At 39.8% G+C, this 27,624-nt stretch overlaps 1 protein-coding gene across 1 annotated transcript in view; it reads right to left on the bottom strand.

Annotated features, from left to right (window-relative positions):
• LOC121385295 overlaps positions 1-27,624 on the bottom strand; it is a 59,965-nt gene that overhangs the window by 443 nt on the left and 31,898 nt on the right. Inside the window, exons 3-10 of the mRNA XM_041515915.1 lie at positions 18,969-19,151; positions 16,521-16,753; positions 13,839-14,157; positions 12,716-12,885; positions 11,813-11,960; positions 10,516-10,652; positions 7,005-7,137; positions 1-4,339 (exon numbers count right to left, since the gene is read on the bottom strand). The exon at positions 1-4,339 is cut by the window's left edge and continues 443 nt beyond it. Coding sequence (XP_041371849.1) covers positions 2,448-4,339; positions 7,005-7,137; positions 10,516-10,652; positions 11,813-11,960; positions 12,716-12,885; positions 13,839-14,157; positions 16,521-16,753; positions 18,969-19,151 — 3,215 coding nt within the window. The 3' untranslated portion in view covers positions 1-2,447. The remainder of the gene's footprint in view (positions 4,340-7,004; positions 7,138-10,515; positions 10,653-11,812; positions 11,961-12,715; positions 12,886-13,838; positions 14,158-16,520; positions 16,754-18,968; positions 19,152-27,624) is intronic.

Here is a 27,624-nt window from a genome sequence, read left to right on the forward strand (position 1 = left end):
ATTACTAAGCTTAAAACAAATGCATGCTTCCACAAATATGTTTCTATATTCTTCAGGCATCCACATTTCATGAAATATAAAATGAACATTTTCTGTAGTGTCGACAAAATCATGGAACCGAAAAGTACAATGCCCAGTATTACAGGCACAGCGGAGATTGGGGGTGGGCTGGGTTCTAGCTCACCCCCCCCCCCCCCCCAAAAAAAATTCTGAATAAAAAAAATTATTGGTAGTAAATCTTAAGGCAGAGAGAGAGAGAGAGAGAGAGAGAGAGAGAGAGAGAGAGAGAGCAATGTAATTTTACAATTAATAACTGCACAAAGTATATATTCAGTATTCCAAGTGGTAGCACATTAGCCTATAATTTTAATATTCTATAAGTAATTATGCAGTGATGAAGCATTGGCTCTATTAATTTTAGTTACTGACCACAAATAAACATATACATGTATAATGAACAATAAAAAACATTGAAATTTGTTATATATATATATATATATATATATATATATATAGTTAGATCATAAAATTAATTTGGTAAAGACTGTCAGAATGGGCCTAAAATTGACAATTTTAACATATACAAAAACTAAAGGCATTTAATCTGAATCATTTTAAATAAAAATTAAAACTAAATTCATTTTCACATTTGTCATTCGCTGTTAACAATACTGCTAAAGCACAAAATGTCCCCGACTTGGCCCAACTAATTTCCGTATCTCCTAAGTTCAAGGGCCATAACTCTGCCAAAGTGAGTACAAAAATAAGAAACTTTGTGGTCTATTTTTGACCAGATGCTCTATTGTTTCTGGCCTGCCTACCTAACGGAGTCCTTGCTTAATTAATAAACAGTCGTTTGGTATGCTATATTATTGTATGAGAATGAAAAAAAAAGAAAAAAGGTGCGGTTTATACGCATTTGCAGTTTACTGTAAAATTCATGAATAAACCACACCATTTAATAAAGCACACATTGCAATTCACAGTAAAGACGTAGCGGCTTATAGGCTGAAAAATATGGTAAATCACTGTGAAAGTCAAATCTGATCTGTAACAGTACATAACAAAATTATACACAATATCTTGAGGCATTACGAAATAGAAGCCAAAAAACAAATGTCATACCTCCTAAGTTCAAGGGCCACAACTCTGGCAAAAATGGGTAGTATATTGTCATGAAAGTGAAATGTGATCTGTAAGATACATGATAAAGCTATACACAAAATTTCAGCACAAAAATCTCGACGCATTATGAAAAAAAAAAAAAAAGGTTCAGGAACCATAACTCTGTTAAAACTGAGTAAATTGCCATGAATGTCAAACTTGATCTGTAACCGTACAGAAAATTTCCACTCAATACCTTGGTATTGCGAAAACATGTGGGACAGATGATTTGACAGACAGGACAGAGATGTCCGAATTACTAAATGTTTGACATTCAATAGCCGATGATTAATATATCAATGTGCTCTAGTGGTGTCGTTAAACAAATCAAGCTTTTTTTTATGACTATGGTATATCACCATATCAATCATTACACATTCTTAATTTGGCACAAAAAACATGACATGTGGTCAGGCAAGCACTTAAATTGCAAGAAATTGTTTTTCCACAAAAGATTAAAACATTTGTTTTCTTCTTTTTAATGAAAAATCACAAAGCAATATTGGGAATCATAAAACTTATGTTGGCAACAGTCCCTTAATGTTTCAGCTGATGCAAACTTGAATTTGTTTTTTTAAGCGAAGTGCAAAAAAAAAAATGTCCATCAAAAGTTAAAAACAATTAAAAAAATATTATGAAGTATTATGAAGAAATCATAAAACGTGCGCAGATTTTTTAAGTCTTTAAGTTAAAACTGCTAAATAATTTTTCAACTAAAATTTTCAAAACAATTTTTAAAAATTCTATGTAGAAATCACACAACTTGCATTCCATTGCAACTGCCAACTATCCCATAATGCTTGAGGTGATGCAGACTTTGACTTACTTTGTTTTAAGTGAAATTGTTAAAGAAATAAAAAACTTCAATTTTTTTTTAGCTTCAGCTATATGAGACATTTAACTTATTTTTAAAGTGAAAATACAATTTTTTTTTTTTTTTAAACTCACATAAATGTTTTGTGCTTGGTGTTTTTTCGGCAACACAGCATAAAGAAAAAACCCTAGTTTTTTCATTAAATTTGGTTTTGCACAATTTATTTGTTTGTTTGTTGAAGAAATCAAACAATTTGTGATCCACTGCCATTGCCAACATTCCCACAATAATTCATCTATTTGAGATTTTAATTTATGTTCCACGTGAAAATACAAAACCCCCCACATTTTTCACATACATTTTTTTAAAGCGAAACAGCACAAAGAAAAAAGAAATAGCAGAAAAAAAGTGAAAAACTTATTTCATTAAATTTAGTTTTTCTACAATAACGTTTTGTCTGTTGAAGGAATCAAACAACTTGCGATCCATTTTCACTACCAACAATCCCATAATGCTTCAGCTGATGTAGACTGTGACTGGTGGTTTTAAGCGCGACAACATTGTTATTGTTGTTGTTTTTCTTATCACCATCATACGCCATAAGTCTGTCATCATACAGAGACAGTCGCACCTTCGAATCCTTCACCCGTACGGGTGTCTTAATCCTGCGTCTAATCTTCTCAGTCGAATCGCTTCCACACTCGTCACACGACGTTTTCAGCGAAACATTTGGCGCCGACATGCCCACACCATTTTTATCTTCGCGGTAATTGTTACTGCAAAGCGCCAGGGATGTCGGTCTGGGCTTTTTGACTGAGTCGAACATTTTGAGCTCCTGCCAGCTCGAGTCTGAGCCGTTTGTGGGACTCAAATTCGAAGCGCTATGAGACTGGCCCGATCCTTTTTGTCGAATCACCGTTGGCTGGCCAATATTCATCAGTCTGGCAATACCGACTTCGGCGAAACCGAGACGATTTTCGGCATACATCGACGCCCCGGTAGGCAACCGCGTCGCATTCGACTGCGACATGTTCGCAGAATTGTAACAGCTTGAGTTTGACTTCGCGCTATTGGCACCATGTGTTGCTGTTGTTCCATTCAACGAACCTTCATTTAGTGTTTTGTGAACTTTGTTCTCCGATGGCACACTTTTCCGACATGTCTGATTTTCATTCCTCAAATCTCGGTAACCGTGAGAAGACGATCCGTGTGGGAAGTCGTCACTTGAGGTGGTACCCCCACCATTCAAATCAACACGGTCTGCCCTTGGCATCTGTAAGTCATTCCGTGAATCATGATAATGATCACGTGAAGAAGAAGAAGAGGATCCGTGTGGGAAGTCGTCACTAGAGGTCGTACCTCCACTAGTCAGATCAACATCGTCTTCTTCAACAGCCCTGCTCGCACGCGCTTGTGCTAAAACAGCATTTTCAAGAACTAGGTTACTGGGTCGCGTATAGACGTGACCATTGTGTTGTAGCCTGACCTCCGTCTCGCGTGCAACCACAGCAGCATTTGGCATTGGATTCAAAGGCCTTTGCACATCATCGTCACCATTGGCATCAACTTCGACGTCACCATGGCGATTAGAACGAGATTTAGATGAAAATAAGCTCCACCACGAAAGCTTCCCACCAAGATTCTTTGTTTTGAAAAATCGGCCAACTTTCTCTCGTATCGATTTGGTATCACTGCAGCTCTGCAGCTGTCTGTAGGGGACAGAGTTGTTGTTGCCGGGGAGGTTGGCGACTTTCGGCTGTGTAGCTGCCGTTGTGGTGGTCGTCGTGGTGTGCGTCTCTCGGTCGCCATGGACCTGGTTCTGTAGGTACGGAATGGGCGCGAGACGGTGCTGATTCAGTGCATCGTTCTGAACGAGAGAAGTCTCTAGGTCATCGTTAACCGAATCGAACCCGCTAATGCCCCCACCCGGTGGACTGTTCATTCCGGGGATGACCAACTGATTGCCCGAAATCGTCAACTCCTCGTCGCTACGTTTATGAGTATTCCGGTCGACCGTCGGGTTTCTTCCCTGGTGTGGCTGAAGCATGATGTTCGACCTGGCCAGCTGTAGATTGTTGGTTTTCGGAGGAAGTGGTTCGCTCTCACTTGGGCTGGCGGGGAGGAGGGTGTCCATCGTGGATCCTGACATGCTCTGGTCGGCCGGCCAGTGGTTAGAGTTGCCGAGCAGCAACGCGGTACTGGTTTCTGTTGGCGACGAGATGGGCACGCGGTAGTCGACCATGTTGGTGCTGAAGATGTCGATGTTGTGTCCATGGTCGTCGCTCAGACCGGTCGTCGTGGTGACCTTGTTGGGGCAGTCCTGGGTGATGTTCAAGGTGGGGTTTAGAGTGGGTGTCACACCTGCAACAAGAGTAAAAGTAGATAGTTACAAAGACACACGAACAGACAGACATATGGATGGATGGACGGACAGACCAGACTGACGGACAGACAGACAGACAGGACATACATGTTTCAAAGAATGTTCTGAAAATAATTAGGTAGGGTAAGTTGGCTTTTTTCCGTTTTACTACATTACCCCTATATGTCCAGATAAAATGTTACGTAAAGTGAAACCCCTCTAAATCAGACATCATAGGGACCAAGTAAAATGTCCGGTTTTAAAAGGTATCTATTTTAGAGAGGTTAAGTTCTGTATTTATTTTTAATAAAGGACCGTGAAAAATGTCGAGTTTTGAGGAAATTCTGGTTTACAGAGGGTCCAGTTTTGAGGAAATTCTGGTTTACAGAGGGCCTGGTTTTGAGGAAATTCTGGTTTACAGAGGGTCCGGTTTTGAGGGGTTTCACTGTATATACTCTTTTACCCTACATATTAATGAAAAATTTAAAGGAAAAAAAAATCAATACATTGGACAAAGAAAACAAAAAAGGCTGACCGTTATCTCTAGGTAGGGTTGGGTTCCTGGAAAAAATTTTTTTATGCTCCAATTACCAAAGTATATGCCAGGGTTTAAAATTGGATTCCAAAAATTATTACAAATTTGACGAATTTGGTCAGAAAATCATCAGTCAAATTCAAGTTTTAATTAGTCTAAAACAATTAAAATTATTTGACATTTTTAAATCAATCTTTTAATGAATCAAAGGTCAAGGTGTTCTCACTATTTTTTGTCTATTACCTGTCAGTTTTCTGTGAATCTATAAATCCGTGAATTATTGAAATAAAAGTTTGTTATGTTTAATGACACCAGCAGAACACATCGATAAATTAATCATCGACTATTGGATGTCAAAAATTTTGTGATTCTGGCAAGTAGTAAGTCAGAGGAAACGCCCTAAATGTTTTCTAATGCAGCAAAGGATCTTTTATATGCACCATCCCACAAACAGGATAGCACAAACCACGGCCTTTGATATACCAGTCGTGGCGAACTGGCTGGAACGAGAAATAGCCCAATGGTCCCACTGACGGGGATCGATCCCAAATCAACCGCGCATCAAGAGAGTACTTTACCACTGGGCTACGTCCCTCCCCTATCGAAATATTGTTTCTATCATGTCCATGTTTCCATGCTATCGATATACATGAACATGGAATCAACTTTCCAAGCGATGTTTACATAGATTCACGGATCACGGAAGCACAAAATCCCACAAGAAAGTTTGTTTTGATTAACAACACCACTAGAGCAATTGATTTTGGGGTCCTTTTGAAATTAATGAATGGTTATACATTTTGTATATGCACAGATATAACTCTCCCCCCCCCCCCCCCCCCGCCACCCACCCACCATTTGCAAAACTACAGTAAAAACCTATTCATTACTTTTGTCGAGATACGACTGGTCTTCATAAACACAGCTGTCAAAATTCACAGGAGTTATCTATCTTGATTCTGTGAATGCTAGAACATAGTAGAATAACAATCGAACACGTTCAGTGTATTTTTTGGGGCTGGTATTCATATTTTATTTATTAGAAAGCGAAGTATTTACTTTCGGCTTAAAAGTACACTTCGACAAGGTCAAATTTTCTATAGTAATCCATTTGTGAAAAAAGCACAATTATGTGCATGGAATCACGTTAACAGAAGGCGGACTTGGGATATTTCCCTCATGTCTTGTGACATCATAATTTATAAGCACCAGTTGATAAAAGTATGAAATCCGCGGCTTGACAAGTGCCAATAAATTATGATATCACAAGACAGGAGGGGGGTATTCTTTTTATCATTCATGATCATTCTTTTCATTTGTGACAATTGTAAACAACGTCAGTAATGTGAGTTGAATGTCACTATATTTGGCAGCGGTAGACTCGTTAACTTGCAGAACGGCAGTGACGTGACATCAATAATAACAGGTTTAGCGCTGAAACATACACAGTCACGTAACAAAAAGAAGCAATATCTCCTAAGAGAATATCGCAGGAGACATATAGGGAATAACTGGTTACTGTTTTAAGATATCGACTTTATCTTGCAAAGGTTAGAATGGCGAATGCAGCAAGGCTCTGCCGAGCTGCATTCGCCATTTGTCCTGAGCAGAATAAAGCCAATATCTTAAGACAGTAACCAGTTACTTCTTTTATCCTGCAATCCTACAGGAATATTCAGAAAATCATTATTTATTCCAGTTTTGTGTACGCAAATAGAGTATAATTGTCAACATAGCAAGGCTTTTGCCGTATGACATCATACAAGATACATGACGTCATTATTTGTAAGACACTAGCTATATTCTGTCACATTCAAAAAGCATTTCTAAACTCTAATTCATAAATAGTTTTGTAAAAGGTTTTGTATTGTTATCGCAAAACTGAAAGTTATTTGTATTTAAAGAGTATGTTTCTTGAAAATCTACTCTGAAATACTCGAGTCGAGTCCGGTTTATGTCATGTGACCTATATTTTTGGTCAGTAACCAAAAATATAGAGATTTATCTAGCCATCATATCTTGCCAATGTATACAGTGATTGTTGGATAAAGCAAATTATAATGCCAGTGTATCTCCTACAAAAGCCTTTAATGGATGATAAAAACAAATCCCACAATTCAGTGACTGACCTCTGTGTCTCGTATCGTGGCACCACGTGGTCATTATCTCTGATATGCGCATCTCCACGCACAGCGTTGTCAGTCGGGCCTCCGCGTCTGAATCCCAGCAGTCTTCTATCGTTTCTCGGAGAAACCGGATCGCCTGCAACAAGAAAAAGTTTAAAACATCATTTTTTTTAAAACAACACTACTACAGTAGGGAAAGCCTTTTTTCATGCCATGGAATTTACTACACGTTATTTATTTCTGTGCCGATTGTTTTCTAAATTGGGCACAAAAATAGTATTTCTTTTGTTATTTCCAAAACACTTTTTTGTTTCTTCTTACGTCAAACAAAACTTAATTATTTACAAAAAATATTTTTGTAGGATGACGGTACAGACTATAGATTGATTTATTAATCATCGGCTACTGGATGTCAAAACATTTGGAAATTCTAACATGTAGTCATAGAGAAAACTTGCTACATTTTTCCATTAGCAGCAAGGGATCTTTTATATGCACTTTCCCCACAGACAGGACAACACATACCACTGGTTGAGGTGGTGGAAAAAAAAACGACTTCGAGAATGGGTCCACTGAGGCAGTTCTATCCTATGACCAAACAGGGCTCCTAGATTATGGTAACCCCACTCCCATGGCTAGTGAATTTCAGTGTTGGGCTAGTAAATAACCACTACTACCATGCCAGACAGGGCTCCTAGATTATGGTAACCCCACTCCCATGGCTAGTGAATTTCAGTGTTGGGCTAGTAAATAACCACTACTGCCATGCCAGACAGGGCTCCTAGATTATGGTAACCCCACTCCCATGGCTAGTGAATTTCAGTGTTGGGCTAGTAAACAACTACTACTGCCATGCCCGGCTGTTAGTAAAAAGAAATTTGTCAAATGCTGCAGTTGTCTATTTTGTAAATATGAATATCCAGCCCCCCCCCCCCCCCCCACCACCACCACCACCACCCAATGTTAGTGTTTTTAAGCTCTATCTCCCTCTTTAGGTGACATATGCGATTATTAATATTAATTAGTAAAATTGTTATAACTTAAAGTACAGCAGAGCTACTGAATTTTTAATTGTGGCTAGTAAATGTTTAATTGTGGCTAGTGAATGTTTAATTGTGGCTAGTGAATTTTTAATTGTGGCTAGTAAATTTTTAATTGTGGCTAGTGAATTTTTAATTGTGGCTAGTAAATTTTTAAAATCACTGATCCCATGGCTAGTTAATTTTATAAAAATTCTAGAAGACCTGCCAAAGCATCTCAGGTGAGAGTTCTACCTATCCAGCTAGATCTCGCCACATGCCAGAAAAAAGAAAGGAAAGGAATGTTTGTTTAACGACACCTCAGCACATTTTGAACTACAGCTCTTTGATGTCTAGCATTTCATTAATTCGACATTTGGTCGAAATTTTTTTTTAAAAAGACGTAGCCCAGTGGTAAAACGTTCGCTTGATGTGTGGTCGGTCTGGGATCGATCCCCGTCGGTGGGCCCATTGGGCTATTTCTCGCTCCTGCCAGTGCACCACGACTGGTACTTTAAAGGCCGTGGTATGTGCTCTCCTGTCTGTGGTATGGTGCATATAAAACATCCCTTGCTGCTAATTGAAAAGAGTAGACCATGAAGTGGCGACAGCGGGTTTCCTCCCTCAATATCTGTGTGGTCCTTAACCATAATATGTCCGATGCCATATAACTGTAAATAAAATGTGTCGAGTGCTTCGTTAAATAAAACATTTCCTTCTTTCGACATTTGGTCGAATGAATGAATGAATGAATGTTTAACAACAGCCCAGCACGAAAAATACATCGGCTATTGGGTGTCAAACTATGGTAAATGAATAAAAGAGAAAAAAAGATGATCAACAGCAATATAAAAATTCAAAAATTAAACTAAAACACAGTGTAAAGAACCGTGCAAAAACACAAATATCACAGATAGATAACTGAGAAAAAAAGGAAAGGAATGTCTTTCACGACAACTCAAGTGAATCTTAAAGTACAGCTATTTGGTGTCAGAATTATACTAAACACTCTCTACCTTCAGTGGTGTCTTACACTAATTAACAGATAAAAATTTTTTTAAGACACTACAACATATTTTTTACGATTAGAGTCACGTTTGATAATAGAAAATGGACATTACTGAGATTTTATTGTTTTGCATTGTCCATTTCCGTACATACAAAACGTTTCTGGTCACTCTGTTGTTTCTAATACCACAAAATGCATTTTTCATATTTAAAAAAATACACATACCTACAAATACACATATCTCGCCTGACGTCAAGCCAGTCGACATACTGTACACTGTATACAGTGCATTCCCCAATTCATATTTCTTGCAGTTTTGCACATGACACTCACTGGAATCAATTTATTAACAGGAAATGGTAGACAACTCAGCTTCCTGTGTCTTTAAATTTAGATTTTTCACATAAAATGCCTTGTACTTTTTTAGTTCAAAAAGTGGTTTTCGGCAAGTATTTTCGCTTGACAACAATTGCAGCACGTCGTGGTCAGGGGTTGATAGCTGATTGTGATAGCTAATTTGATAATAAATTTGATCGTTTTACCAACAACAAAAATCACCACATATTGGGATATGAATCGTAGTTCTTTTAAAAAAAAATTCTGGTCAGAAAACCTGTTATTGGGAATAATAAATACTGGACAGCTGACCACAAATGCCCAGAAGTAAATGTGATATTTTTTTTTTTTTGCCTAATTTATATCAACATCAACTGATCTAAAATATTATTAAAATTTAAAAAATCCACAAAAATAATACTTACCGATTCAATTATCAACTTTATTTTATATATTTATAAAACACTTAAGTGAACATATGCGAGTAAAAATTATAAACTTGTACACACTCAAAGTGGTTTTGGTCAAAAATTAATCCAGTAGTCTAAAGGTTAAGAAGTAATGATTATGAAGACCAGCTCTTGTCTATTTGTAAAAAAAAAAAAAAAAAATGTTTTATTTAACGACGCACTCAACACATTTTATTTACGGTTATATGGCATCAGACATATGGTTAAGGACCACACAGATTTTTTAGAGGAAACCCGCTGTCGCCACATAGGCTACTCTTTTACGACAGGCAGCAAGGGATCTTTTATTTGCACTTCCCACAGGCAGGATAGCACAAACCATGGCCTTTGTTGAACCAGTTATGGATCACTGGTCGGTGCAAGTGGTTTACACCTACCCATTGAGCCTTGCGGAGCACTCACTCAGGGTTTGGAGTCGGTATCTGGATTAAAAATCCCACGCCTCGACCTACCAGCCTGTAGACCGATGGCTAACCACGACGCTACCGAGGCCGGTGTCTATTTGTAAGGGCATTTCCCAGTAATACTGTCACAGACTCTTGTTTTACTCCATTTTAACTTTATCCAGATGTGTTACAGGTTTCTAGATTAACCAAACTTAGTGTCGCTTTTCACGTGTCGAAACTAGGGTTTGCAACTCAAAATCCTCCACTTAATTACTTCTACTTCAGATCAACTACCTGGTTTGTATCTTTCCATATTTCTGGAAACTTCGGTCTGGCTTTGTTCCTCGACACCAGCACCTGCATTTCCTCAAACGAAGGGTGAGCACCAACCTCTGCCTGGTAGGGTAGCATGTATTCAGGAACTGGAGCACCTGTGAAAAATGGTTTACATCTCAACGAACGACGTCTGCAGTCGTATCACATGAATGAAACAGTGATGTCAAGCTACATTTGTGCTAATCATGACGACGTCATAGTATTGTTCAATCACTTATTCATTCATACATACATTGATATATACATTCCTTTTATTCATACATACATTCCTTCCTTCATATATGCATTTCATCATTCATTCATACATACATTCATATATACATTCCTTTCTTCCTTCATTCATTCATACATTCCTTCCTACATACATACATTCATATATACATTCATTCATCCATACATACATATATATATATATTCCTCCCTTCATTCATACATACATTCATATATCAATTCATTCATACATTCGTTCCTTCCTTCATACATATATATATTCCTCCCTACATTCATATATCAATCATCATACATTCGTTTCCTTCATATATATAAATTCCTTCCTTCATTCCTTCACATACATACATAAACATTCCTCATACCCTTCCTCCTCCTTCCTTCATACATACATCAGGGATGTGTGACCAAATGTCAAAAACTCTGATAATTGTTTGGTGGTGTCTGGGGCCGGTGGGGGGGATCAGGGGGGGGGGGAGTTAAGACCCCGGTTGGCGTATTTGATTTCCTTCTGACATCACAAAGGGAGGTAAGTCTTGCCGACAGTTTCTCAAAAACGCTTTCTAACTGAACACCGTCCACCTGTTTCTCTAGCCATTCCCATCGCCAGGGATTTTTTTATGTTTACGTCAAGTTTTAATTTATTTGATTTCTTCTCGATATCTTTGCGCCGTGTTCCCATTGCCACTTCACAAAATGCATGCTAATTGTCTAACGCTATACACGGTTGGCAAAAACGAACCAATGAAATGTCGCCGAACAACAGAAAACCTCGGCAAACCTCGTTACTGTTCGGTGCGGGAAGGGAGATAAGTCAAATGACTTCCGTGTTGATTAAAAGACGGAAATACCGGTAAAAAGCTTAAAAGTCAGACAAAACCGTTAAATTTATATTTTTATTTATTCGCAAAAAAAAAAAAAAAAATGCGGAATTTGGGTCATGAAAACGTCGAATTCAGTGAAAACTCGGAAATCTCACATCACTGATACATTCATATATACATTCCCTCCTTCATACATTCCTTACCTTGGTACAAGTCTGAACAGCGCTGGGAGATCTCCCACAGTACTAGACCGAGTGCATAAATGTCGATCTGTTTGAGAGACGCCTCACAATCTCTGAGATTCACGGCGCCATCCAATAACTCGGGGGCCATGTACCTCACCGTACCAACCTGAAATATTACAAGAATCAAGGCTTCTAGAATTTTTATTAAATCCACTAGCCATGGGATCAGTGATTTTTTTTTTTTTTACTAGCCATGATTTAAAATTCACTATCCCTACTTTACTTTAAGTTAATACAATATTACTAAATAATAATAGTAATCGGATATCTCACCTTAAGAGGGAGACAGAGCTTAAAAACACTAACACTGGTGGTTGGGGTGGGGTCAGGATATTCATATTTACAAAATAGACTTAACTGCAACATTTGATCTCCTTTTTTTCTTCACTACTGGGCTATATCCCGCCCTTTAAACAAAACAAACTTTACGTTTCTAGGATGATACAACCGGCCTCGCTGGCGTCGTGGTTAGGCCATCGGTCTACAGGCTGGTAGGTACTTGGTTCAGATCCCAGTCGAGGCATGGGATTTTTAAATCCAGATACCGACTCCAAACCCTGAGCGAGTGCTACGCAAGGCTCACTGGGTTGGTGTAAACCACTTGCACCGACCAGTGATCCATAACTGGTTCAACAAAGGCCAAGGTTTGTGCTATCCTGCCTGTGGGAAGTGCAAATAAAAGATTCCTTGCTGCCTGTCGTAAAAGAGTAGCCTATGTGGCGACAGCGGGTTTCCTCTAAAAAACAGTGTCAGAATGACCATATGTTTGACGTCCAATAGCCGATGATAAGATAAAAAATCAATGTGCTCTAGTGGCATCGTTAAACAAAACAAACTTTACGTTTCTAGGATGATACTTACATCTGTCAGTGTTGATTGTTCTGCATTCTCTGCCTGGCCGTTTTTGATCAGTTTTGATCCCATCATTGGAATACAGAAACCTAGATCGGCTATAGTGCATGACAGATCGGTCTTAACCAGAATATTGCGAGTGTTGAAGTCACGGTGAGCCATTGCTGCCTTGAACTTATCTACAAATAAATAAATGTGACAATGTCAACAATAGTAAACTATGTGCACTAAAAACCACTATATGCAATATATATCAACCAAACTATTACTCATAAATATCAGTACCCCTCCCTCAAAGTATTCCATAAATATCAGTACTACATCCCTCCCTCAAAGTATTCCATAAATATCAGTACTACAACCCCTTCCTCAAAGTATTCCATAAATATCAGTACTACAAGTACAACCCCTCCCTGAAAGTATTCCATAAATATCAGTATTACAACCCATCCCTCAAAATATTCTATGAATATCAGTATTACAACCCCTCCCTCAAAGTATTCCATAAAGATCAGTTGATCAATTTTTTAAATTATAGTTTATCACTGGAACATCACTACTTACCTCCCTTTGTGATGTCAGTTTGAAGGTGCGCCCAGACTTACCTCCCTTTGTGATGTCAGTGTGGAGGTTCACCCAGACTTACCTCCCTTTGTGATGTCAGTGTGGAGGTGCACCCAGACTTACCTCCCTTTGTGATGTCAGTGTGGAGGTGCACCAGCCCATTGACGACTGTGTAACACAATCACTACTTACCTCTCTTTGTGATGTCTGTGGAGGTGCACACACTTACCTCCCTTTGTGATGTCAGTGTGGAGGTGCACCCAGACTTACCTCCCTTTGTGATGTCAGTGTGGAGGTTCACCCAGACTTACCTCCCTTTGTGATGTCAGTGTGGAGGTGCACCCAGACTTACCTCCCTTTGTGATGTCAGTGTGGAGGTGCGCCAGCCCATTGACGACTGTGTAACACAATCACTACTTACCTCTCTTTGTGATGTCTGTGGAGGTGCACACACTTACCTCCCTTTGTGATGTCAGTGTGGAGGTGCACCCAGACTTACCTCCCTTTGTGATGTCTGTGTGGAAGTGCTCCAGCCTGTTGACGACCGTGTAACACAATCACTACTTACCTCCCTTTGTGATGTCTGTGTGGAGGTGCGCCAGCCCGTTGACGACCGTGTAACACATCTTGCACATGGTCTGCCAGGACACGGTGTTGTTTTTCAGGAAGGCCATGAGCGAGCCCCCGGGCACGTACGTCAACACTAGCAGGTACTGCATCGTGCCGTCTTCGCGCAGCCGCTCGTCCGAGCCGTAGAAACGCAGAAGGTTGTCGTGCTCCATGAACGGGTACGAGTACAGGATGCGCTCGTTGTTGTGGTACTGGCGGTGGTGCGACTGGTAGATCTTCACGGCCACCTCCTCGTTGCCTAGCAACCCGTGCCACACCTGAAGAGGGGAAAAAACCCGTAAAGAATTAATGGTGGTACTGGCGGTAGAGCGACTGGCAGATTTTCATGGATACCTCCTCGTTGCCTAGCAACCCGCGCCACATCTGAAGGAAAAAAAACCCAAGAATTAATGGTGGTACTGGCGGTAGTGCAACTGGTAGATCTTCACGGATACCTCCTCGTTGCCTAGCAACCTCTGCCACATCTGAAGGAAACAAACCAAGAATTAATGGTGATACTGGCGGTGGTGTGACTAGTAGAATCTTCATGGATACCTCCTCATTGCCTAGCGACCCATGCCATACCTGAAGGGAAAAAAACCCATATGAGCCATCACATGGGAAAACCTACAACTTAGCACAAAAAAAAACTTCGTCTGGTGTTATCATCAGATAAGTGTTTGACTCTATGTTCAGTACTATTTTCAACATCTACTGGACTGTATTTATCATATTCATCCATGCCAGTCGTTGTGCACTGGATGGGACGAGAAATAGCCTAATGGCTCCATCTACGGGGATCGATCCCAGACTTTACCACTGGACTACGTCCCACTCATCATCTAATACAGATACTGTTTCTTCCGTTTCCACTGTTCTTAGTCTTGGTCTTCTATTTTGAATTCCAAAATGTGCCTCAAAGTGTAGGCCTACTTCAGGATCTTGTAAAATTAAAATATAAATCTGTAAGGAAAGAAAACCAACTCCTTCTATACAAATGATGTGAAAGTGAGTAAAGTGAACAGATATTATAATAATTTAATAATTATCACACGCACGCACATACACACACAGCAATAATAATAACAATAAAATTGGGAGAAACAACCTTTCGAGAATTGATCTACTACACCTCGGCATGTTAATCTCTAGACCACTTATGCAATGACATCATGACATATAATAAAGGTATATAAATGAAACGTTTCTGTTACCGTACCGCAATGTGTGTGCAGACGATGGTAAAATAAATAACTAAAAATGTAGTATTGTTACAGATATATTTTTTTTTGTAGGAAATGATTTAGTTTTCAGTATTCAGATTATAAATAGAAATAGGAGTAGAAATAGTGGTGTTGATTGTAGTCCACAGAACAGGTAGGCCTAACTGAGTGGTAGACCCATGCAACCCGATATGATCCTAATTTGATGTTTGGTCTAACTTATGAATATTGTATGTAACTTCTGGAAAAGTTGCTGAACTTTATGTTATGTATAACCATGTATGTTATAAAAAAAAAGTGTGATACTTGCATACCATATCGATATATAGGACTTCTCACTATGCTTGTAAATGTGTATCAAAGTGCTGATGGTATCGCTAACAATCTCGACCAATGTTCTCAGATACAAAATAGTAACCAAACACTATTGTACATACAGATATGTTTATTTCAAACTGATCTTAATGTAAAGAAAACGATGTCATCTTCTAAATTCATGAAAACAAACAACGCAAACAGCATGTCAACTTTTACTTCTGCGTTTACACGTCACGTCAAACTTTGAGCCGCGTTTACTCTGTTTCTGACGTCATGCTAAGTTGTAGGTTTTTGCGTGTGACGGCTCATATGCAGTTCTGCAGACGTAACACACCACAGCCTGTGAGATACCAGTCGTAGAGCACTGGTTGGGAAAGTGTATAGAAAAGATCTCTTGTTACATTAGGAAAAATGTAGCTGCTTTCCTCGGATGAAGTGTCACATGACTCACAATTACCAAATGTTTGACGTCCAATAGCTGATGATTAATTAATGTGCTCTAGTGGTGTTGTTAAACAAAAAACTAAAACTAAATAAAAATTTAAAACCTCACAGGGGCGGGACGTAGCCTAGTTGTAAAGCACTCGCTTGATGTGCAGTTGGTGTGGGTTCGATCCCTGTCAGTGGGCCCATTGGACTATTTCTCGCTCCAGCCAGTGCACCACAACTGGTATATCAACGGCCGTGGTATGTGCTATTCTGTCTGTGGGATGGTGCATATAAAAAATCCCTGGCTGCTAATCGAAAAGAGTAGCCCATGAAGTGGCGACAGCAGGTTTCCTATTTCAATATCTGTGTGGTCCTTAACCATACGTCTGACGCCATATAACCGTAAATAAAATGTGTTGAGTGTGTTGTTAAATAAAACATTTCCTTCCTTCCTTCCTCTCTCAATATCTGTGTGGTCCGTAACCATACGTCTGACGCCATATAACTGTAAATAAAATGTGTTGAGTGCGTAGTTAAATAAACCATTTCCTTCCTTCCTCTCTCAATATCTGTGTGGTCCTTTAACCATACTTCCGACGCCATATAACCGTAAATAAAATGTGTTGAGTGCGTCGTTAAATAAAACATTTCCTTCCTTCCATTATCCTCACCTCACTATACCGCCCCTTGCTGACGACACTGCACAGCTTGAGGTTATCGAGATCGATCCCCGGGGCAGCCGTAACCTCAACAATGTTGAGCGAGTCCAGCGATGGCCTCTTCTTCATGACGAACATCCGGTACACGAAGTACACAATGAGGATGATCAGCGCCACCGACAGCACCGAGACAAGGGAGATAATTATCGTCTTCTCGCGGTAATTGGGATCGGTGACAGGACGAACTGGAAAAGAGAACCAATAAGAAATCTTGAAAGTACTGAAAATAAAAGAATACATGTCATATTCCCTACCGGGCCCATTGTTTTCATATGTCTTAAGTTCAAGGGTCATAACTGTTATCAACAAGCATTCTGAGAGTACTGCTAAAGCAATACATGTCCCCTACAGGGCCAAAAATGTTTCATATCTCCTAAGTTCAAGGGCTATAACTCTTATCAAGAAGCATTCTGAGAGAATTGCTAAAGCAATACATGTCCCTTAGGTCTTACTACACAGTTGACTTCCGGGTGAGAGTTAATTCATCACGGTCCACTATAGTTCCTAATTGTGATAAATGTTATCATTCACATGTTCACTTCCAGGAAATGGTGAAGAATTACAACAATATGTACTGGTATGTTTAATGGTAAGCCTTCTGACTGTATTTTGTCTATGTTATTTTTAATACTGTGCACTGACCTTTTGGGACATGGGTGTATAGCACAAGAGACAGTCGGAGTGAATCGGTTAATGAACCACCTGTTCGGACTGATACTACAGCCAGATGCGGTCATATAGCAAAAAACTGAGACGGAAATGTTCTCAATTTTGGTGTCAAAATAAATGCTTATATAATGTATGTTCACAATGGTGTATGTTGTTAGTGCCAACAAGAACCTGTTATATTGGCAGTCTTCATTTGAAGCTGAGCAATTTAACATGGGTTTCAATGTCAGATGACATCTGTGTAGTGAGACCGTAGCTGGACCAGTTCAAGGGCCAAAACTCTATCAACAAGCATTCTGACTGAGAGTACTGCTAAAGCAATACATGCCCTCTACTGGGACCAACACATTTTCGTATCTGCTAACTTCAAGGGCGATAACTCTGTGAAACATAGGCCAAATCTCATGAATGTCAAACTTGATCTATAACTCTTTATGATAAAGCTATAAAAAGAAAGCATCGAGGTATTAAAAAAGCAAAAAACTAGCCCAGCATTGAATATCATTAGCCATGGGAGTGAGGCTACCATAATCTATAAGCCTTGCCAAGCTAAATTAGACCTTGAGGAATTCATTCAGATACACAACCTGAACACTGTTCACCCTAATGGCCACTGGTTTTGACAAATAAGCATTTTTTTTTAAAGTGTTATTGCTATCCTATTAGTCAACTCCTGATTTTACCCAGACATATGGTTAAGGACCACACAACTATTGAGGGAGGAAACCCGCTGTCACCACTTCGTGGACTACTCTTTTCAATTAGCAGCAAGGGATCTTTTATATGCACCATCCCACAGACAGGATAGCACATACCACAGCATTTGATATACCAGTTGTGGTGCACTGGCTGGAGCGAGAAATAGCCCAATGTGCCCACAGACAGGGATCAATCCCAAAGCGAACGCTTTACCACTGGGTTATGTCTCACCATAGCGAGTTTAATGACTCAATGGGTAGACATACAGCCACTACACAGACTTCTCTTTCATTAACAACTAATTCACTGTCCTGGACAGACAGTCAGATAACTGAGGTGTGTGCCCAGGACATCGTTTAATGGGACAAAAGCATGAAAATAACTAAAAATAAAAGAATATGCCCACCAGTTTGTTTATTTTCCTGATGATGTTTTATACAGACTCTAATGACTCAACTGTCATGTCACTAATGACTCGCCTGTATGTGGGTGTTCCCAATATCTCAACTGTCATATGTCACTAATGACTCACCTATATATGTAGGTCTCCAATCACTCAACTGTCACGTTTTTAATGACTCACCTGACTCTCGACTGTCATGTCACTAATGACACCTGGATATGGTGGTGTCCAATGACTCAACTGTCATGTATCTAATGACTCACCTGCATATCGTGGTCTTCAATGACTCAACTGTCATGTATCTAATGACTCACCTGCATATGGTGGTGTCTCCAGTGACTCAACTGTCACGTCACTAACAACTCATCTGTATATGGTAGTGTCTCCAGTGACTCAACTGCCATGTCACTAACAACTCACCTGTATACGGTGGCTTCTCCAATGACTCAACTGTCATATGTCACTAGTGACTAACCTGTATATCTAGGTGTCTCCAATTACTCAATTGACATGCCACCAATGACTCATCTGGATACGGTGAGGTCTCCAGTGACTCAACTGTCATATGACTTACCTGGATATGGTGAGGTCTTCAATGACTCAACTGTTATATGTCACTAATGACTCACCTGGATACGGTGGTGTCTCAGTGGTATGTAGACTCGGGTCGTAAACGTCCGTCACGTTCTCGTTACACCGATCTCCTGAGCAGCAGCAGAACTTGGCCTCATTGTTGTGTTTGACACGTTTTGGTGGCGTGTTTGACCTGCACAGGTTCATCTCACACATGTCATTCTCCGCAATCCAACAACCTGCACACAGAGGACACAGTGAAAGTTATAACCATACTCTACAATTTCTAACAAGAATTTCACCCACTAGACTCCCCATTGTTCTCACAATAGAGGTCAAAGTTCAGGGTTTTATTTATCAAATTAGACTTGATGCCCATGGCTTTGACTTAACCACAATGCCACCGAGGTCAGTTTAACAAACTCAAATATAGGTTGCCAATGATTATTGGTAATGAATCAACTGTGTTCTTGTGGTGTTGTTAAACAAAACTTCCAACAGTTGATGATTAATTAGTTAACGTGCTCTAGCGATGTCAAACAACACAAATTCCAAAAGCTTAGGATTAATTAATCAATGTGCTCTGGCGATGTTGTGAAACAAGACTAACTCCAGGAGGTGATAATAAATGTATAATTTAAAAAACTCCAATGATTAATGATATGTTCCTGTGTTGTTGGTAATGAAAACAAATTCCAATAGCTGATCATTAATTAAAGGATGTGCTAGACACGTGTGCAGAAATTTTAGCGGGGGGGGGGGGGGGGGGGGGGGGGGGGGGGGGGGGGGGGGGGGGGGGGGGGAGAGAGAGAGATCGAGATCTAGACGATGGCGACCAAATTTTATAGGGGGTTGAGACATGCTCTTCAAGAAAAAGTATTGGAAAAAAAATGGAGAAAATTTGTCTTCAGAAGCAAGGTGTGCACCAGTAGTGTTGTTAAAACAAAACAAAGTAACTTGTTTTCTTTTGACAGGTGGCCTTTCTACAAGAGGTTGTTTGGTCATATTTCAATGATAATAAAGTTAAAAGTTTGTTTTGTTTAATGACACCACTAGAAAACATCGATTTATTAATCATAGGTTATTTAATAGCTGGATGTCAACCATTTGGTAATTCTGACAGATAGTCAGTCTTAGAGAAGAAACCCGCTATATTTTTGCATTAGTATCAAGGGATCTTTTATATGCACCATCCCACAGACAGGATAGGACATACCACAGTCGGTGATATACCAGTTGTGGTGCACTGGCTGGAACGAGAAATAGCCCTTTACCACTGGGCTACGAGAAACAGCCCAGTGAGAGAGCACTTTACCACTAGGCTACGAGAAACAGTCCAGTGAGAGAGCACTTTACCACTGGGCTACGAGAAACAGTCCAGTGAGAGCTCTTTACCACTGGGCTACGAGAAACAGCCCGATGAGAGAGCACTTTACCACTGGGCTACGAGAAACAACCCAGTGAGAGAGCTCTTTACCACTGGGCTACGAGAAACAACCCAATGAGAGAGCACTTTACCATTGGGCTACGAGAAACAACCCGGTGAGAGAGCTCTTTACCACTGGGCTACGAGAAACAGTCCGGTGAGAGAGCACTTTACCACTGGGCTACGAGAAACAGTCCGGTGAGAGAGCTCTTTACCACTGGGCTACGAGAAACAGTCCGGTGAGAGAGCTCTTTACCACTGGGCTACGAGAAACAGTCCGGTGAGAGAGCTCTTTACAACTGGGCTACGAGAAACAGTCCGGTGAGAGAGCTCTTTACCACTGGGCTACGAGAAACAACCCAATGAGAGAGCACTTTACCACTGGGCTACGAGAAACAGCCCAACGAGAGAGCACTTTACCACTGGGCTACGAGAAACAACCCGGTGAGAGAGCTCTTTACCACTGGGCTACGAGAAACAGCCCAACGAGAGAGCTCTTTACCACTGGGCTACGAGAAACAGCCCAACGAGAGAGCTCTTTACCACTGGGCTACGAGAAACAACCCGGTGAGAGAGCTCTTTACCACTGGGCTACGAGAAACAGTCCGGTGAGAGAGCACTTTACCACTGGGCTACGAGAAACAGTCCGGTGAGAGAGCACTTTACCACTGGGCTACGAGAAACAGTCCAGTGAGAGAGCTCTTTACCACTGGGCTACGAGAAACAGCCCAACGAGAGAGCTCTTTACCACTGGGCTACGAGAAACAGCCCAACGAGAGAGCTCTTTACCACTGGGCTACGAGAAACAGCCCAACGAGAGAGCTCTTTACCACTGGGCTACGAGAAACAGCCCAACGAGAGAGCTCTTTACCACTGGGCTACGAGAAACAGCCCAACGAGAGAGCTCTTTACCACTGGGCTACGAGAAACAGCCCAATGAGAGAGCACTTTACCACTGGGCTACATCCCGCTCTTTGTTTGGTCAGATTTCACTGTTTGCACAGAGGTACCGAATGTGACACTAAAGTTAAGTACTCGCTTGTTGTTCAACCACAGTTGTCATGACGACACAGGAACTACAGTTACTGTGTAAGAACACATTTCCTGTACATATGAAGTCGTTTCCTCCAGAAGCGTCAAGTGACAGTTCTACAGGTTGTACTACACCACAATGTTAACATATGTCGCTAAAAATACATGCAATATATGTATCAACCAAACTATGACCAATTTAATATGAATAGAACCTCCACCCCCCCCCCCCCCCCCCCCCCCCCCCCCCCCCCCCCCCGCCAAAGTATACACAGTGTGAAGTGGAACATTTCTCAGCTCACCCCTAATTTCAAACTAAAAGTATAGTACTGGTGGAACTTTTAAGTACAAGTGTACTTGTCATAGTATATAATAACATTTTGCATACATTGTATATAATTTTATTGCCAAGATAAAAAACAAAATTGTCACCAATATGACAAGCTGACCTGCATTTCCCTCCCTCCATCTGTCTGTTATGTTGCGACCCCAGATATACACTTGTATGAACTATGGTATTAATCAAAATCTCTCTCTCTATCGCTGTATCTTGTCTCCTCTCTCTCTCTCTTTCTCTCCTGTCTCTTTCTCTCTCTCTCCTGTCTCTTTCTCTCCATTATATCTCTCTCACCTACATCTCTCTCTCTCTCTTTCTCTCTCCCTATCTCCTGTCTCTATCTCCTTCCTGTCCTTGTCTCTGTCTGTCTGTCTGTCTGTCTCTCTCTCTCTCTCTCTCTCTCTCTCTCTCTCTCTCTCTCTCTCTCTCTCTCTCTCTCTCTCTCTCTCTCTCTCTCTCTCTCTCTCAACTATTGATATTGATATAACCATACATCAAGGTGATGCCACATGATATGACAGCCTCGTACAAGAATAGCAGATTTAACAAGACAACATTGTACGATTTCATCGGTTGCTATGTAATAAGCTATTCTGATATGAAGCACTGTTATCATGTGGCAAAGCCTTTAGACATCAAATTTAGCCATAAGTTAAAATAACAGACCCTGTTTTAATCACTACGGTGTAGTTTTCACAATTAGAGCAGTTTTTTTTAAATAACTGTAATGCTTTTATTGTTTAGATTATCCATTTCCGTATACATTCAAAGTGTTTCTGGTCATCCTGGTATTTTTAATACAATGAAATAAAACGATTTTTTTTTCTTCATATTTATAAAAACGCACATTCATGTATACATGTATGTACCTCTGAAAAGTAAAGCTGTATCTTAACTGGACGCGAGCGACACAAGTGACTATTTTAGAAATCACTGATTTCAATCGCCGTACGTAACCGGACGCGTACAATGTGACAGATAAATATTGCTTGTTCGCTCGTTCGCATTTAGGATACGGCAATTGAAATCAATGATTTCTAAAATAATCTCTCGCGTCCGGTTAGGATACAGCTTTACTTTTTAAAATATGAAAAAAAAGTCATTTCATTTCATTGTACTAAAAATACCAGGATGACCAGAAACACTTTGGATTTAATATAAGGAAATGGATAATCTGAACAATAAAGGCATTAGTTTTTAAAAAACTGCTCTAACAGTGAAAACTACACCGTAGTGATTAAAACTAGGGTCTTTACGATTATGGAGACTAGCTATAGTCTATTTTTAGACGGTGTTTTCCCCATTTCAAGGTCACAGACTCTGGTTTCAGTCTATTCCAACTTTATCCAGATGAGTTACAGGTTTGTAGATTAACCAGACTTAGTGTCCAGTTTCATGGGTTAAACCTTTAAAGGAAGGAAATGTTTTATTTAACAACACACTCAACACATTTCATTTACGGTTATATGGCGTCAGACATATGGTTAAGGACCACACAGATATAGAGAGAGGAAACCCGCTGTCGCCACTTTATGGGCTACTCTTTTCGATTAGCAGCAAGGGATCTTTTATATGCACCATCCCAGACAGGGTAGTACATACCACAGCCTTTGATATATCAGTTGTGGAGAAATAGCCCAATGGACCCACTGACGGGGATCGATCCCACATAGACAGCGAGCTGTACGATTGGGCTACGTCCCTCCCCTGAACCTTTAAAGGGAGGGTGATGAGATTTAGCTCAGATCGAAGAGACTGTGCCTAGGACTGGATGAGCGCTCTACCTCCTTGGCACAGACCCAATATAATTCCGACCTATTTCAACAAGTACCACACGACTGGTGTTTTAAAGGCCATGGTATGTGCTGTTCTGTCTGTGGAATTAAAAAAAATCCTTTACTATTACTGGCAAAATGTAGCATGCTTCCATTGAAGACTTGGGTGTCAGAATTACCAAATTATGTTTGACATCCAACAGACAATGAGTAATTAGTGTGCTCTAGTGGTGTCAGGATAGCACATACCACAGCCTTTGATATACCAGTCGTAGTGGGTCAGTTTACAAGGTATATAAGAGATAAATATGTGGACTCTTAACACAAATGGCTAGAGAAGGTTTTACTATTCCTCTCTTTACATTTATTTGGAAGGAAGGAAGGAAATGTTTTATTTAATGATGCACTCAACACATTTTATTTACAGTTATATGGCGTCAGACATATGGTTAAGGACTACACAGATCTAGAGAGAGGAAACATGCTGTCGCCACTTCATGGGCTACTCTTTTCGATTAGCAGCAAGGGATCTTTTATATGTACCATCCAACAGACAGGATAGTACATACCACAACCTTTGTTACACCAGTTGTGGAGCACTGGCTGGAATGAGAAATAGCCCAATGAATTCACTGACAGTGATCGATCCCAGACCGACCGCGCATCAAGCAAACGCTTTACCACTGGGCTACATCCCTCATTTATTTGAAACCCCCACCCCCTCTCTCCACCAGCCCTTCCCCCAATAATGTGACTTTAAGCTTGTCAAAACAAACAAGACAACTGGTACACTCCATGAGAGAGTTATGACATCTGTGTCAGAGAAATTTGACAGTAAAAACTGACATTTCACAAACAATTTTTATTTTTCAAAAGTTCAGAGCTCGAACTTAAGAGTTAGTCTCCCACGGCAATTTTGTAAAGAATTGAGGCAATTTTGTGCCTCCCTATGGCAATTAAAAAATAAGGTGACATTTGCAGCAAATAAACGTGACTGAAAGGTTATTTAGCTGTATGTAGACATATTTCAAATGTGCAATGGTTAGAAAGAAAGAATTTTTTATTTAACAACATACTGAACACATTTTATTTACGGTTATATGGCGTCAGACATATGGTTAAGGACCACACATATTTTGAGAGGAAACCCACTGTCGCCACTTCATGGGCTACTCTTTCCAATTAGCAGCAAGGGATCTTTTATTTGCACTTCCCACAGCCAGGATAGCACAAACCATGGCCTTTGTTGAACCAGTTATGGAGCACTGGTCGGTGCAAGTGGTTTACATCTACCCATTGAGCCTTGCAGAGCACTCACTCAGGGTTTGGAGTCGGTATCTGGATTAAAAATCCAATGCCTCAACTGGGATCCGAACCCAGTACCTACCAGCCTGTAGACCGATGGCCTAACCACGATGCCACCGAGGCCGGTAAGTGCAAGTGTTAGATACTGGCAGATAATGTACACTAGGTGTATTTGGTGTCATTGTTGATGATCTCTACCTACAGCAATTTATATCTCAACGGCAATTGGTGCCGTCGTTAAGTTCGAGCCCTGATGTTACTGTATATCTTATGATAAAAGCTGAATTTTAATTTTTTTTATTTTTATTATTATTTTTAAAAACAAATATATATATATTTATTTTTAAAAAAATATATATATATATATATATATTTATATTAAAAAAATATATATATTTATATATATTTGTTGCATACACAGTCAGGGTTTCTGCCACTGAGTAAAAACGGGTATGGTGCCATACCCAAAAAGTTTTGCAGATTTTATTTTGTTTACGTTAACCTTTTGACAAAATTAATTACTCTTATCATTACTGTATATTTTTTTAACCCTAACCCTAAACATAACCCATTTTCTTTCTAGGGGAAGACGCTCTATACCACCTGTTGACCTAATTAAGATATTGAGAGAGCAAACACGCTGTCGCCCCATCATGGGCTACTCTTTTCGATTAGCAGCAAGGGATCTTTAATATGCACCATCCCACAGACAGGATAGTACATACCACAGCCTTTGTTACACCAGTGGTGGAGCACTGGCTGGAACGAAAAATAGCCCAATGGGTCCACCGACTGGGATCGATCCTAGACTGACCGCGCATCAAGTGAACGCTTTACCACTGGGCTACGTCCCCACCCTAAAAAACCAGTCTACTCTGTGAATATTATTTTTACACACACACACGCATAAAAAAAAGAAGAAAAAAACAAAGAAACTTGCAGACCAAATCCAGTCGACTCTGTGAATATTAGTTTTATACACACACATAAAAAAAAAAAATAATAATAATAATAATAAAAAATAAAAAATAAACATTTTTGTTTTTCTTTAAACCTCACAAAAACCCCAACAAAACCAAAAAACAACCTGAAATTAGATAAAAGTTGAAAAATCACATCCTAGAAAACGTAACGTAATTTTTAAATAAACAAATCATTCTCTAGAGGCACCCATTAAAAAAAGTAACAGACACGACAATAATATTTAACAAGAAATTCTGTATGCTTTCTGTAAAGTGGGTTATGTTTATAAATGATTCAGTGTTTACAGGGGTCGGACTGGGTAACTGAAATTCAATACATTTACATAAATTACACACACTGTGGCCCTGTTCCCAGACTTAATTGGATAAGCTAAGTAAAACACATTTAAGATCCAATGTCACAGAATAACGACTGGAGGAGACTGGTGTGATAAACTTGGAACACTAAGATTTCTTTTAACTCGAAGTGAAAAGGAAGGAAGCTTACAGTGTATTAACTTATATCAGGGCCGTAGCTGAGTAGTTAATAGTCTAAAACTCCTTTTCTTTAAGTTCTATAATGCTTTCAGAATATGTTTATTTAATTTTTTTTTAATTTTTTTTTGGGGGGAGGGGCAACTGCCCCCCCCCCTTGCCCCCATGCTAGCTACGGCCCTGTATATGTAATCCACCCAATCCTCCCCCATCCCCAACACTTCTTAGCTTTAACTTGGAACACTGAGATTTCTTTTTTAACTCGAAGCAAAAACGGAAGGAAGCTTATAGTGTATTAACTTATATCGTATATGTAATCCATCCAACACTCCCCACCCATCCCCAACACTTCTTTGCTTTAACTTGAAACACTAACATTTCTTTTTCAACTCGAAGCAAAAAGGAAGGAAGCTTATGCCATACATGTAATCCACCCAAAACTGACCCAAGAGGTGTGCCAGGGACAGCATGCTTGAACCTTAAAAATTAGATATATAATATTTAACATATTTCAGCTAAGCTGAAAAGCAAAATTTATTTTCCTCCCTCTCTCCTCTCTCCCTGGTCTCTCTGTCTTTTAACATTCTCTCTCCCTTTCTCTCTTGTCAAAATAACCAATTTAGTCACCAACTAGTCACATTTTAAAATGTGCTGAGGTGTCATAAAGAAAGCCTATTATTTTCTATAAATCAGGTGCATATATGCATCATAAATATGTATTAGTCTCCTTCCTTCCCTCTGTCTCAATCGTTCTCCCCCTCTCTGTCTCACTAACTCTTTCTCCACACACCCTCTCTCTCTCTGTCTGACTTTCTCTCTCATTTTCTCGTGTCAAAATGTCTTGAGGTTTCATTAACCAACGTTTCATTTTCTATAAAACAGGTGTTTCACAGTAAATATATATTAGACCCTCTCTCTCTCTCCTTTTTCTCTCACTTGAGATTTTTAACTAAATTGGAATGAATAAATGTCGGCATTTTATTTATTTTTTTCAACGGCCCTTCAGTCACTGTGGAGCCAGCGTTATCAAGATGGGAAATGTTTACATGCAGATAAGTCATATGTTCTGACACATAAAAACACACACACAAGCTGTTCATTGTATGGCAGTGAAAACACTTGTTTACGAAGCAGGCCTTATCTAACCAAAACAGATCACTTCATTATGGATAGGGAATAAAAAACATGCAGTGAGACCCGTCTACTGAGTCAAGTCCAAGAAAAATGTTATTTTTACACAAGTCGATGAAAAATTTGGCTTCTTATCAGATCGGCAGGCCATGAGAAAGAAAATTTTACGATAAATATTTCATTTCATTTCAGAAGAAAGAGAAGAAAAAAGAAGGAAGGAAATGGTTTATTTAACAACGCACTCAACAC

Source organism: Gigantopelta aegis, chromosome 11 (genome assembly GCF_016097555.1).
Source record: "Gigantopelta aegis isolate Gae_Host chromosome 11, Gae_host_genome, whole genome shotgun sequence".
NCBI classification, from domain to species: Eukaryota; Metazoa; Mollusca; class Gastropoda; order Neomphalida; family Peltospiridae; genus Gigantopelta; species Gigantopelta aegis.